Source organism: Medicago truncatula, chromosome 1 (genome assembly GCF_003473485.1).
Source record: "Medicago truncatula cultivar Jemalong A17 chromosome 1, MtrunA17r5.0-ANR, whole genome shotgun sequence".
NCBI classification, from domain to species: domain Eukaryota; kingdom Viridiplantae; phylum Streptophyta; class Magnoliopsida; order Fabales; family Fabaceae; genus Medicago; species Medicago truncatula.
Genome location: NC_053042.1, coordinates 36,589,851 through 36,602,407, shown reverse-complemented (window position 1 = coordinate 36,602,407; position 12,557 = coordinate 36,589,851). Strand labels below are relative to the sequence as shown.

General features: G+C 31.4%; 3 protein-coding genes across 4 annotated transcripts; 2 read left to right on the top strand and 1 right to left on the bottom strand.

Annotated features, from left to right (window-relative positions):
- Positions 1-3,682: 3,682 nt before the first annotated feature.
- Positions 3,683-5,239, top strand: LOC25484384 (peroxygenase). Its single transcript, XM_013613189.3, has 6 exons — positions 3,683-3,871; positions 3,984-4,133; positions 4,236-4,321; positions 4,428-4,522; positions 4,730-4,855; positions 4,930-5,239. Exons 1-6 carry the CDS (start codon positions 3,763-3,765, stop codon positions 5,087-5,089), a joined length of 726 nt encoding a protein of 241 aa, XP_013468643.1. The 5' UTR covers positions 3,683-3,762; the 3' UTR covers positions 5,090-5,239.
- Positions 5,240-7,999: 2,760 nt separating this feature from the next.
- On the top strand, positions 8,000-9,755 carry LOC25484382 (uncharacterized protein At5g64816). 2 transcript variants are annotated; one of them, XM_013613187.3, is made up of 2 exons: positions 8,000-8,155; positions 9,170-9,755. In XM_013613187.3, exon 2 carries the CDS (start codon positions 9,218-9,220, stop codon positions 9,596-9,598), a length of 381 nt encoding a protein of 126 aa, XP_013468641.1. In that variant the 5' UTR covers positions 8,000-8,155; positions 9,170-9,217; the 3' UTR covers positions 9,599-9,755. The 2 variants fall into 2 exon arrangements, with proteins under 2 accessions (XP_013468641.1, XP_024636371.1); XM_024780603.2 differs by having other exon boundaries at positions 8,004-8,155; positions 9,167-9,755.
- A 715-nt stretch (positions 9,756-10,470) lies between these two features.
- On the bottom strand, positions 10,471-11,844 carry LOC25484381 (acid phosphatase 1). The gene is made up of 3 exons (XM_013613186.3): positions 11,429-11,844; positions 11,115-11,324; positions 10,471-11,012 (listed from the first exon to the last, which is right to left on the bottom strand). The coding sequence occupies exons 1-3, from the start codon at positions 11,827-11,829 to the stop codon at positions 10,835-10,837; spliced, it is 789 nt and encodes a 262-aa protein (XP_013468640.2). The 5' UTR covers positions 11,830-11,844; the 3' UTR covers positions 10,471-10,834.
- Positions 11,845-12,557: the final 713 nt, after the last annotated feature.

Genomic DNA, 12,557 nt, shown 5'->3' with positions numbered 1-12,557 from the left:
GAGGTGTCACAATGGGGTGCCTATTTAGCATGGTGATAAATAGAGGAGGGACTCCTCATTGTAGATGGTCTAAAATTATTTGATGCAATTTATTAGATCATCTTACTTTTGTGATATGAATACCAAAATTACCTAAAAATTTGTAGATACGAATATAGAGGTGTAAGTGGTTCGAACAAAACCGATGAAATCGAAAATTCAAACCGAACTAAGCCGAAAAAATATCCGACCTTGTTTGGTTTGGTTTGGCTCGGTTCTCGGTTTTTAATTTTGAGATCCAATGAACCGATGAATCGAACTGATGCTAACCTCACTCCCCATTTTAGTAATATTATCCCTCATAACACACACTTATGATTAAACTCAAAATTAAAGTCAACATAAAATACTCGTTAATTTATTCATTTTCTCACATCATGATCTCATCTCATCACTCATAGTCTATTTCGTTTCTACTAAAAAAGAACACTAGCTATCCGTTACACCTAACCCATCGTTTCTCATCGCCGCGGGGATCGTCCATCTCTTATTAGTTTTTTCATGTTAGTTATACAAAGTAGTTCGAAAAACAGAGAACATGAAAAACAAAGTTCTATGAAATATTTGAGCATGTTTGTATGCATGAAATACAAATTTATGAAAATATAGATTTTTTTAATTGTATTTTAGAACAAATCGATCAACCAAACCGATCCAAACCGACTAATTTAGTTCAATTTCTTTTTTTAAAAGCAGTAAAAAATAAATCGATAAAAATTTTATTAGTTCGAATATTATTTTCACTAAAAACCAATCTAAATCAAACCGTTACACCCCTAACAAATAATTACACAACTGAGGTCAAATTGATCCCTAAGAGGGAAGAAGAAAAACTAAGGTCAAATTGATCATATTTACATTCTACATAAAATTAGTGGAGGGGTCCTGATATTAAGTTTGACATTTGGTCTGCACATCATATTATATGTTTATACTTTAATGAATCGTCATCTTACCAATACATGTTTGACAAATTAAACGAATACCATCTTAATACTAATATTAACATGGACAAAATTTGGCACAAAAATGAATTCAAAATGTTTTTGAAATATTTATTAAAAAATATAAAAAATGTCCCATAAATGTAGCTAAGCTGGTAGCTACCATAGACATCACGTGTAGAGATCGAGATTTGAACTATGAATTTTCTACTTCTCCACACATAACGAATATGAATCTTGTCACTATGTTATTTGACAAAAAAATATTATAAAGTGATATTAATATATTATATACCAATAGAAGTGGTGCAAGTTCTTTGAAAGACTACTTTTATCAGTGGTCCACCGTGGATTGGTTCTTAAATTATAAAAATTGTAACGATAGTCAATAATATTCAATATTATTCATAAATAAAAACTCAAGACCTTTGTCCTATAAGTATAACAACCAGACTTTTCACTTCTTCATATTTTGCATGTGTGAGATCCAGCCATTAAGATACTTGACAAAAAATCCTTCTCATATCTACGAAACTTGATTGATGTCATTTTAACACGAACTACATATTTATTGTCCGTTCTTTTTATCAAATTCGTTTCAATTAAGTCAATATTCCACTCATAAAAATAAAGAGGTTCATTAACATCAAGATAAGTAATTCAATCAAAGATTTGGGCGTCAACGTTGCAGATTCGGAGGCGATGGATATTCCAGTCACTTTAATTTTATCATATATTTTTGTAGGCATTATGCCGTTATATTAACTTGGATGATGTGAGTTTGTTCGCAGATTCATCTTTTACGTTTTTAGTGGTGTTGAATGATGTAATCTCTTGATTTGAATGAATAAATATCATTTTATTTTTGTAAAAAATAAAAATAAAAAATCTATCACTAAGAAACGACCTACATAATGGTTGAAATCTTAAACAATTTTTAAGTACTTATGAAGATATTCATATGGTAAATCCTCAGGTGAAACAGGATTGAGTGTGAAACTATAATTTTTTTTTTTTGTCAAGGTGAAGTTATCAAGCTATCAACCTTATAGAGTTATTGTCCTGGCTGCCTATGTTTCTTTGCAAAAACTTAAATAACAACCCACATTATTTGAATCTTTAGACTAGTTTAATAAAATATTTTGTTTACAATAACATATGAATGAAATCTTACTACTGTGTATATATAATGAATACATTTTATAAATTTTCACTAATTTTTGATACAATTTTTATAATTTTTTTATGGGAGAGTCTAACTATTTGGCTAGACCCAATTCGGTTAGTCGGTACACTATATTTGTATCTGCTCAACTATCAAACAAAAGTCATGTGCATTTTTCTAAAAAAAGTTGTTGCAATCCATGAATTTGATTACTATGAATATGAAAACACACGAGTAATGGATAAAAAATACACTATAAAGATTAATCTACCATTCGAAAGTTAAGTTAATGGGATAATTAGGATAGCAGCATTTGTGTACTATAATGGTATATACCATTGTCCAATTAGATTGTGCCATGTGGCACATGCTTTAAAAAAATATATCAAATAAAGCATTTATAAAGTAACATTGGTAGGTGGTGCATTCTAATTGGCCAATGGTATATACCATTGGTACCTTAATGGTACACAAGTGGAATCCATTTAACATCATACCAACAAAACATATATTCACACCACTTATCAGCTGCTATATTGTGGAAGTGGAGCAACCAGTTTATAATAATTTAATAATAATGCAAAAAATTTCGTGTCATTTTCAATTATGAATAGTCGTCATTTCTTCAAATGTCAAATGATATTCTAAATGAAACAACAAAGAGAATCAATCAAAATTATGGCGAGACAAGTTCTTATTTTAATTAGCTTATCTATTTTTTTTATTTTTATTTTACAATAAAGACAATTTTACTAACGAAATTGACAATAAATCAAATGTTAAGACGTAAAAATATAAGGTGAAAGTCTTTTTGATTCATATGCAATTCAAATTATGAAGAACATATTTAGTTAAATAATAGGCAACTTGATTGACTTCACACTTAACATTAAAAAATTTAAATCATGAAAACATAAATTAAACAATCCTCAATAATAGAGCCGGCACAGGTGAAAGATTGTTGATAAATATTCAACGCCAAAACCATATTAAAAAAGGCACGCCTTTCGTAAATTTAAAGGCTACCGTTTAGCTAAAGTTTTTTCAACCTTTAGATATGATAATAAAAAGACCTGCCAACAACTAGCAGCAAGGTCAACACCTTTATTATCTCTCAACACAACACCAATACCCGAGTTATCGGCCCTCCTCTATTAGATATGCTCCATCAATATTAAACTTATAAAACCCACTAAAAATAGGTGTCCAATTAAGAACATATATTGACAAAGTTAAACCTCCACGTCTTCGTGTCTTCAACAACACTAGTTTATTTGCTTCTTCTATTGACTACTTTCGAATAATCTTTTGACCTCAATTTTGCACTCCATTTGACATATATTGGTGTAAATCAGCAGAGGACAAGTATCACCTCCTAACTTGACACAATATAACCTTGCAAACTCATGCATGTACGCCACGTAACATGTGGTTCATCGCTGGCTCTTTCTACTTTCTCCATCTATTTTTCTCTTTACACCCCTCACCTTTTATTCATACCTCAACCAAAGTATATATAATATATAGTTGTTTCCCTACAAAACCATGAAGTGAAAATTAGGGGAATATATCATATTGAGCAAGCTTAATTAACTCAAAAGAGAAACAATCAAAATGTCTGTGGAAATGGAGAGGGAATCAATGATAACCGAGGCTCGTAATGCCCCTGTTACTGCTCAGAGAAGGGTTAGAAGCGACTTGGAAACTTCTATTCCAAAGCCATGTAAGTTTCAATTCTTTAACTCCTTTTTTTTATTTATTTTAAATTCATTTCCTCAAAATAAGGTAAAAGAAGTTCTAACAACACAAGTTCATACACTTTATATATTGGTCAGACATGGCTAGAGCATTGACAACTCCTGATACAAGCCATCCACAAGGAACACCAGGAAACAAGCACAACAATTTGAGTGTTCTTCAACAGCACTGTGCTTTTTTTGATCAGGATGGAAATGGAATCATTTACCCTTGGGAAACTTACACGGGTAAGATTTTTGATTTTTTTCATTATATTTCCAACCTTTTTTCAATTTGAGGCTTCCATGTTTCAAAGAGATGAATGATTCTTGACCTAAAGAATTTTTCAGGGTTTCGTGCTCTTGGATTTAATGTGATCGTATCAGTTTTTATGGCCATTTTCATCAATCTTGGACTGAGTTATCCCACTCTACCTGTGAGTCATTCATTCTTCTTGCAATGAGAATAAAGTGTACTTTTTTTAGTGTCTTGAGAAAATTAACCATTTGTTAAGCCTTGATAAAGAATTGTAATGTTTACAGTACTGGTTTCCTTCACCTCTTTTTCCTATATACATACACAACATACATAGAGCAAAACATGGGAGTGACTCTGGAGTCTATGATACAGAAGGACGGTAAGTGATGCTAAATTGAATAGTCATAAATTAGTTTTCTTAGTTTTTGTAATTTATTTAACAATTTTTCTTATATTTAAAAACTTTAAACGGCGGATACTCTTTAGCAAGACCCATAAACCCTAATATTAATTATGCAACTATATATATATTTTGACTATGAAGCCTCATAAACATTTATCTATGTTTTTTTGAAATGACATGCAGTTTTGTACCAGCAAATTTTGAGAACATATTTAGCAAGTATGCTCTTACAGTACCTGACAAGCTAACACTTAAAGAGATATGGAACATGACTGAGGGAAACAGAAATGCATTAGATCCATTTGGCTGGTAAGTGACCACTTTATTGTAAAGTTTGTTGATTAATTAGTTAATTATTGACATATATGAATGAATGTTTGCAGGGCTGCTGGTAAATTGGAATGGGGGTTTCTATATGTACTAGCTAGGGATGAAGATGGTTTTGTGCCAAAAGAAGCTGTTAGAAGATGCTATGATGGGACCATATTTGAATATTGTGCAAAAACAATTGCTGCTAATAAAGATGAGGCCAAGATGGGTTGAACTCAATTCTCAGTTAGTGGTGTGGAAATATTGTGATGTAACAAAATATAAAGAAGACTGCACTTGCACCATTTGACTGTTCTGTAATATAATCCTGTTGGAATACTACTACTTTGTTTGGTAAATGTAAATTATAAAATATCTGGTTCATATCCTTTTTTTTTTTAACATTAATTTCTGGTACATATCTTATGGAAAAGGTTGAATTTGTGAACATGATTCTTGAAGTCTAAAGGTTTAGAAAATTTTCACAAAGAAATTCAATTTTCTTATTCAAACAAACTAGACAAACTAAAATTGAATTAAACACCGAGTATCTAAAAAAACACTCAAATTTATACATCTAGTTCAAATGTATCGTCCTCACCAATAGGCTACATCATCTAGTCATTGCCGTAGACAACATATTTTCTCTTTATTATCAATTATGAACACTCACTGTTTGTTGATACGATTACAAGAAAATTCACTCAACCTAGCACTCCTAATTCTTCAAATCCTTCAATTTTAATCTTTGATAACCAAGAACCCTAGTTTGTGATCCCCACACAAACTAGTCTTCAAGATTTCACTTTGATCTTGCACAAACTTCTTGATTATGACAATTCAAACTCTTGAAAATTCACCAATCTTATGTTGAGCTTCCAATCAAAGCATAAACAACTTTGAATTTGAAAAGGTTATACACAATACTATTTTCCTTAAAACACTCATGGTTTTTCCTATAGTACTCATGAATACTTGTCACGCTCATGACCTATTAGTATTAGAGCAAAACAACATGAACAATAAGAGTTTTGGGGTTTTAACGTGATTGGTGTAGATCTTTAGGCTTTGTTTGCAAGTTTGAAGGTGAGGGGAAGAGAAAACTTTGAGGAGTGGAAAATATAGAAATCTCAAAATTTTAAACGAGTAGTTTTTTTTAGAGAATGATAAATTAATATATATGATTATTATATTTTTAATTTTAAAAATAATACAACAACATAGATTAAATATGAAGAATTCATATAAACCTTCCTTTAATACAATTTTTTAGTTTCTCAAACGAGGAGGGTTTAGTATGATGAAGAAAAGTTAACCCCCCAAAGCCGTCCTCTCTTGTTTTCCTCTATTTCTTGCACTTCCCCGTTTGGATAAACAACTTATATAGATGCTTATAGCATTAGAGCTTATACCATAAGCTCTTATACTTGATAAGCTATTTATATTTGGATATGTACATTGAAAAGTACTTAAATAAATTGAAGTGTTTGGATGTGACATTACATAAACAATTATCGAAATTTTAAATATTTTTAATTTAACAAAAAAATCAAACAATCGAACCACAATTATCAATTTTTTTTTTTGATAAAATTAATCAAGATGTAAAAAATAATATTATAATATATTAATTATAATTATATATATAGTATAATCAATATTCGTCCTTAAAAAAAATCATATAAGACAAAATTAACATTAAAGGTGTAAATAAATAGTCTAAACATCATCATACACAAATATAATAATATATGATAAGCTTTCTTTTAAAAAAATATTATAATAATATAAATATAATAGCAAGAAATAATCACGTATGTAAAAGTTTAATAGTCTTACACCATTGTTGAAAAATCTTTATAAATAATAGTTAAAAACAAAAATAAAATAAAATAGATATCAGTGTACAGTTTGTTACCAAAAAAAGACAAGTTAAATTTGTTTTTTTTTATTCAGTTGAATTTGTTACGTAACAAGAAATTAATAAAATTCTTCCTTAAAAAAATAATAAAAATCTTATTTACGTGTTATACTTTAGTAAGATAAGTATAGCAATTTTGTTACTCACGCAAAGATAACTAACAAAAAAAAATATATGTTTTGAAAAGTGGATCCAGAGAGAATCGAAGGGGGTTACATAAATTCATAAGCTCCTTGTTAAGCCGAAGGGTAAGTTGAAAATTTAGGCTTATTAAAATATGGCATAAGTAGCTTATGAAACTATGATAAGCTATTTTTATTTATTTACCCAAACATCTTTAAAAAGGCTTATGGGAGTAGATAAATCCACATAAGCTCAAAATAAGCCAATCCAAACGGGGCCTTACTCATTCCTTTTTTCCTCTTTTTTTGATTTTCTTTTACAATTCCTCTCATCCCATCTTTCTTCCTTTTTTTCTTTCTTTCTTTTTTTCACTACGCTAGGAAAAAAAAATCTAGTCAGAAGATACAAGAAAAATATCTTTATGTTCTAAGAAATCTAGCGGCAAAACTCAAACATTAAATTTTGAGAAGTGAAAAATTGTGGATTCGAAACCTATCCCTACATATGAAATGTTTATGCAACATTTACCATATGAGTTATACTTACAAAACAATATAAAAAAAGTATTATAGTGTTTCGGATAGGACTATTGCCCAATCCAAGGATTTAAAGTCCCAATAAGACGCTTGGTTAAAAAGCATACCACCAAAACCACCACGAGGGCACAAAGTAGACGAAAAGGAACTCAAAGTTAATCTCGGTCTTTTAATCACTGTCACATGGCTGTTCGAACAATACGTTGGGTAAATCGCAACCGTAGAAGGAGTCCCTACTAAATAAAGGTACACAATTTATTCTAAAAAAATCTCTAAACACCACAGCTCTTATTGATTTGAGAATGAAAATGTTTTGCAAGTATGCCACACTTACCCCGTACAAGAACATCCACTAACACCTAATTCAGTCGTACTCTCCAATCATAGACAAATCAAATACAATTTTTTTTTATTTTTGATTTTTTTACAAAAAATACAATGTTAAGTGCTAAGGAAAGATATAAAAAGGGTATTTTGGGATAATACATTAAATAATTTGTGTGAAAGGGGTGTGTAAGTATTTTAAGGGGTGTAAGTAGTAAAGAGAATATAGTTGTAGTTTTGATTGGGTTTAGAGAATATAGCTATACGATGGACCATATCAACCAGTTTATGTTCAAAACGTTAGCTGCTTTACCGTTTGCCGCATCGTACTTGCCGTGAGGTGCATAGCAGAGCGACAGAGACGATACTCCGCCCTCTCTTTTTCCGCCACCGCCGGTTAGTTTCACTTCCATTCTTCCATTTTCGTTCCTTTTCAATTCTTCCTTTTGTCTTATAATTCACTGTTTATTGTTGTTTCATTCGTGAAATTCACATAATTTTTCTCTTAATTTTCAATTACATTACATTAACTTTTGTTCTACTATGTTTTAGTCACACATTCATCAATTCATGAAATGCACCTATGAATAAATGCTTCAAATGTTAAATTAACATTTGGGGTGTTTTTGTTTTTGGTGAAATGGAGATTGTTGTTAGAATAAACTATCAATTTAGTTCTTAGATTAACATTTTATCTCCAATTTAGTCCTTAAACTATAGTAAATATAATAAGTAGTGGGTGAAGTATATGAAATCCATCAAGTTAAGTTCTTGATAGACGTTCGAGACTAAAGTGACGAATTTTAATATCGTTCTAGACTGACGAATTTCATATACTTTAGGGATTACTTATTATATTTATATAGGGATTACTTATTATATTTATATAGTTTAAGGAATAAAGGGGATAATAGTCATTTTGATCCCTGAATGTGTAACGAGTATTCACAATAGTCCTTCAATGGATCGAAATTTCAAACTTGTCCCGGATTGTGCACTATGTTAGGCAAAATAGTCCCTTACTTTAAAATGTTTCGTTAATAATATTGTCATACCAGCCTCTCAATATACTTACTGTCATATTTGTCCCTATATGAAAAGAGTTCATGTCAACATTGAGGGATTGTTTTAACATCAGGGACCATTTTGAGACTATTTTGAAGACTATTGTGACTACTCGTTACACATTCATGGACCAAAATGACTATTACCTGAAATTGATACTTATCATTAAGGTGACACCAATGGCACTGTGACTATTTTACAACTGTCTTCGAGGGAATTGGATCTGTCTCTTAGGTTACATAGTTTAGAAATTTCGTAGTGTATTGTGTGGTTAGTATTGATTAACAACTAAAGATTGAAATTTTGTAACTGGGTTGTTTGTTTTGTTGGGATTGTGCGCAGCAGTGTATAAATTTGAAGAAAGAGCGGCTGAAGTTGTGTAGTATCAGAGAGATGGGAGATATTTGGTGGTCACTTTTGGGGGCAGCAGTCCCTGTCGTTGTTGCAGGACAAGCATTTAGAGTTAAGAAAAGGAATGCAGAAGAGCAAAGGTTGAAGAGTGCAAGGGGAAGAGAAAGGAGTTCTGATGAAATTTTCGTATGTGAAAGGGTCTGCACTTCAAAGAGGATGTTGAAAAAGGTTGGCTCTTTCTCAAAAGATCCAATTCCTGATACTTGTGTTACTGTTTGTGGTGTGTCCGATCTTGACGCATGTGCTGAAGCTTGTGCTCGCACGGTTTGTGTTAACCAACATCAAGTACCTAATTGGAATGACACATGTCTTAGGAGGTGTCAGAGTGAATGCTTGAAACTCTCTTCTCAATCTTCTCAGTAGTTAGTTGCATTTAGGCATTGGAATGTGTATGTATAATGAGTATTGTTATGATGGTCAGTGTTTTGGCTCATCATTCCAACTCCAGAATCTAGATTTGTTATAAATTCTATTGAAATGCAAATGGGGTTTTACTCAACTAGTGTCTAATTCTTTTTGTTGACTGTTCTAAATGTTTCTTTTGTTTCCTGAATCCTGCTATGGTGTTTGAAATTTGGAAGCTTTATGGAGGAGGATAGTGAAAATGTGAAATATGTAAAGGGTAAACTAACCTGTTCTACAGTTTACACCTAGAATTAATAGAATTTTTTCGCCTAAATGCACTGGTCATGTCGTTATAGTAGGTTTCAGAAAGCAAATCTCAACAAGCGATAAACAAATGTTGAATTACTTCTGAAAAGTTAAGAGGTGTAGTGTATGTTGATTTTAAGGTGTCAATTTACAATTTTTAAATTGTTATATGGATGAATAAATTTTGTTGATGAATCCTAGTAATATATATCACATGTAAATCACTTGAGTAATCAACTAAGGAGGATTTGAATCTGTTCTCATCGCCGGTTTAGATTCTTAACAATTAAGATTCGATGATGTATATGGTTCATTGTACGCCCTAATAGAAGGCGAACTTAGCACTTCCAAGGAAAAGCTAATGTAGCAACTAACATTCTAGAAGACACTGGCATGGATGGGGATGCCTAGCAGAAGCACTCCCTTAGGAGTTCTTCAGCAGATATCATTTTATTTAGTCGCCAGCTTACTGATAAGGATCTTGAGTGAATATAGGATTTCTAGCTGTGAGAGGATTTGATCAAACAAAAATATACTTGTTCTTGTTTAGGAGGCTGTGTTTGAAAAATACGAAAATCTAAGCATGGAGATAAAAGAAGAAAATTGATTGTCAACTAAGAGATTCATACAATACTTATACTCCAGGAAAAGCTTCTTCAACCAGAACCGTATCTATTATCTAATAGATACAAGGAGACTCACAGTTTTGTCACTCGATGTAGTATTTCATACATACTCTAGATGTTTTGAGAAATAATGCTCCATATAACTTTTGGGCATTTTTAGAATAATTATAAGCCTGCATGTGATTCTGGTAAGACATACAATATCCACATGGTCATGGATATGGCTGTCTGCCTTCTACCAAATGGATATTCCTTAAACACCAGTGCAGCTATAAGAAATTTAAAATGGGAAAGAAACAATGCTGTTACAATAGCTGATAAACTAGGCAACATAGTACATTGGATTTGGAAGTTTGAATGCTCTTATACCGCCAGTATTCCCCGCAATGCTGCTGAATTGGTCACCTAAAACTCCCCAAATGCGATAACCTTTACTAGTTAAATATTTTCTCACTTGAGACTTGTATTCTGCCACTGACACCAATTCATTAGTAGGATCTCTGCAATGGAGGGAGAGGGGATTTAGTTAAACTGTTATGAGGAGCAAATGAATTATAAGAATTAGTTAGATATAAAGAGAGGAAAAACTGGTTTGAACTGACCTCAAAATAAGACCTGTCCACCCATGGTAACCGACATTGACAAGGTTATCGATTGTAGCTGATCTGAGATGTTCCCTCCTCCCAGAAATCAAAATGATCTGAATTCCTCTAGATTTAATCTCATTGAAGAACCTCAATGAGTAGTCAAGAGCAGGGGCTTTACCCTTGCTCATCCATTCCTCCAATGCTGTCACATTGATTTTCTTTCCCCTATTGTCAATAAAAGGCTCATCAGAATAAGCAATATCAAATAAACAACGAACAATTAACGTAAAATGATTAGTAGATTAAGATGGATTCAGAATTATCCATACAAATTATTCTTGTAGAAAGGAATCGTTGAAAGAAGAGTATCATCAATGTCAAAAATCCAAGCATCTTTGCCATCTTTCTTCAGATTGCAGCTGGTACTAAGATAAACCAAGCATTCTTCAGTTGTTCTTTCTGAGTCAACTTTGTATTGTGTAGACTTGACATATTTTGTAATGTATTCAGTACATTCTTCAGGCACAACTTGGAAGTCTCTAATATTATGCAGCTCAACATTCATTCTCCAACTTTCACAATAATTCTTCAAACTGATCTTCAATCCATTGTGTGTCTTCTGATTTAATATGTTCCAATCTGCAACTGTTAAAGGAATCAAAAAGCATAACAAAACCAAACTACAAACAAATGTTCTCCCCATTCTTTCTTGACCAAACAAAAAAAACATGCAAAGTAGATATGGAGAATAATGGGATATAAATAGAGCCAAATATTCCTTTTTTAATTTTTGCAGTAGATCGCATCACATGGGTCCGAGGGCAGATAGTGCTACAAACGTTCATGTGCACCATCATCACCATGCTGTCATGGTTGACAAAAAATCATAAATTAAATAGAGGTCTATTATGAGGGGAAACATGACTATGAGATGCCTCTAATTAGAATATAAGATGACAAAAATAACATGCTTGCATTATCCTGTCACGGATCACAGATGGGTTTATTTGTTCAATCACATATATTTATATGTTCTAAATTTGTATAATATTTCAATTAAAATCTGCGAGAGCCAAATCAGAGATGACCTAAAGTAACTTTTCTTGTGAATTTTGGCTTATTTTGGGTACATCAACTTCTACCTACTTTGAAAGCAATATAGTTCCATAATTTGAACTATTTTTTGGTTATCAATAGTTTGAACTTTATCTCGTCAAAAAGAAAAATAGTTCATATTCTCCTTAAAAAAAAACTATATTTTTTTCATTTTAAAAAATATATTCATTTTTAAAAATCTTCCAAAATATAAAAATTTCGGCAAAAAATATTTGTTCCCCCAAAAATTAATTGCTGTACATAATTGATTATTATTTTTTTTTTTTTTATCATATGTTGGAAATTAGAATTAGCTTCAACATAGTTCAATATTATTATATTGACTATTTTTTTTCTCATCCT

Excerpts from the sequence above, each read along its gene's own strand:
- LOC25484384 (XM_013613189.3), top strand. The coding sequence starts at position 3,763 with ATGTCTGTGGAAATGGAGAGGGAATCAATGATAACCGAGGCTCGTAAT. Across the intron at positions 4,322-4,427 it reads TGAGTTATCCCACTCTACCT|TACTGGTTTCCTTCACCTCT; the intron begins GTGAGTCATTCA and ends TAATGTTTACAG. Across the intron at positions 4,523-4,729 it reads GTCTATGATACAGAAGGACG|TTTTGTACCAGCAAATTTTG; the intron begins GTAAGTGATGCT and ends AATGACATGCAG.
- LOC25484382 (XM_013613187.3), top strand. The coding sequence starts at position 9,218 with ATGGGAGATATTTGGTGGTCACTTTTGGGGGCAGCAGTCCCTGTCGTT.
- LOC25484381 (XM_013613186.3), bottom strand. The coding sequence starts at position 11,829 with ATGTTTTTTTTGTTTGGTCAAGAAAGAATGGGGAGAACATTTGTTTGT. Across the intron at positions 11,325-11,428 it reads CCTTTCTACAAGAATAATTT|GGGAAAGAAAATCAATGTGA; the intron begins GTATGGATAATT and ends TATTGACAATAG. Across the intron at positions 11,013-11,114 it reads TGGACAGGTCTTATTTTGAG|AGATCCTACTAATGAATTGG; the intron begins GTCAGTTCAAAC and ends CCTCCATTGCAG.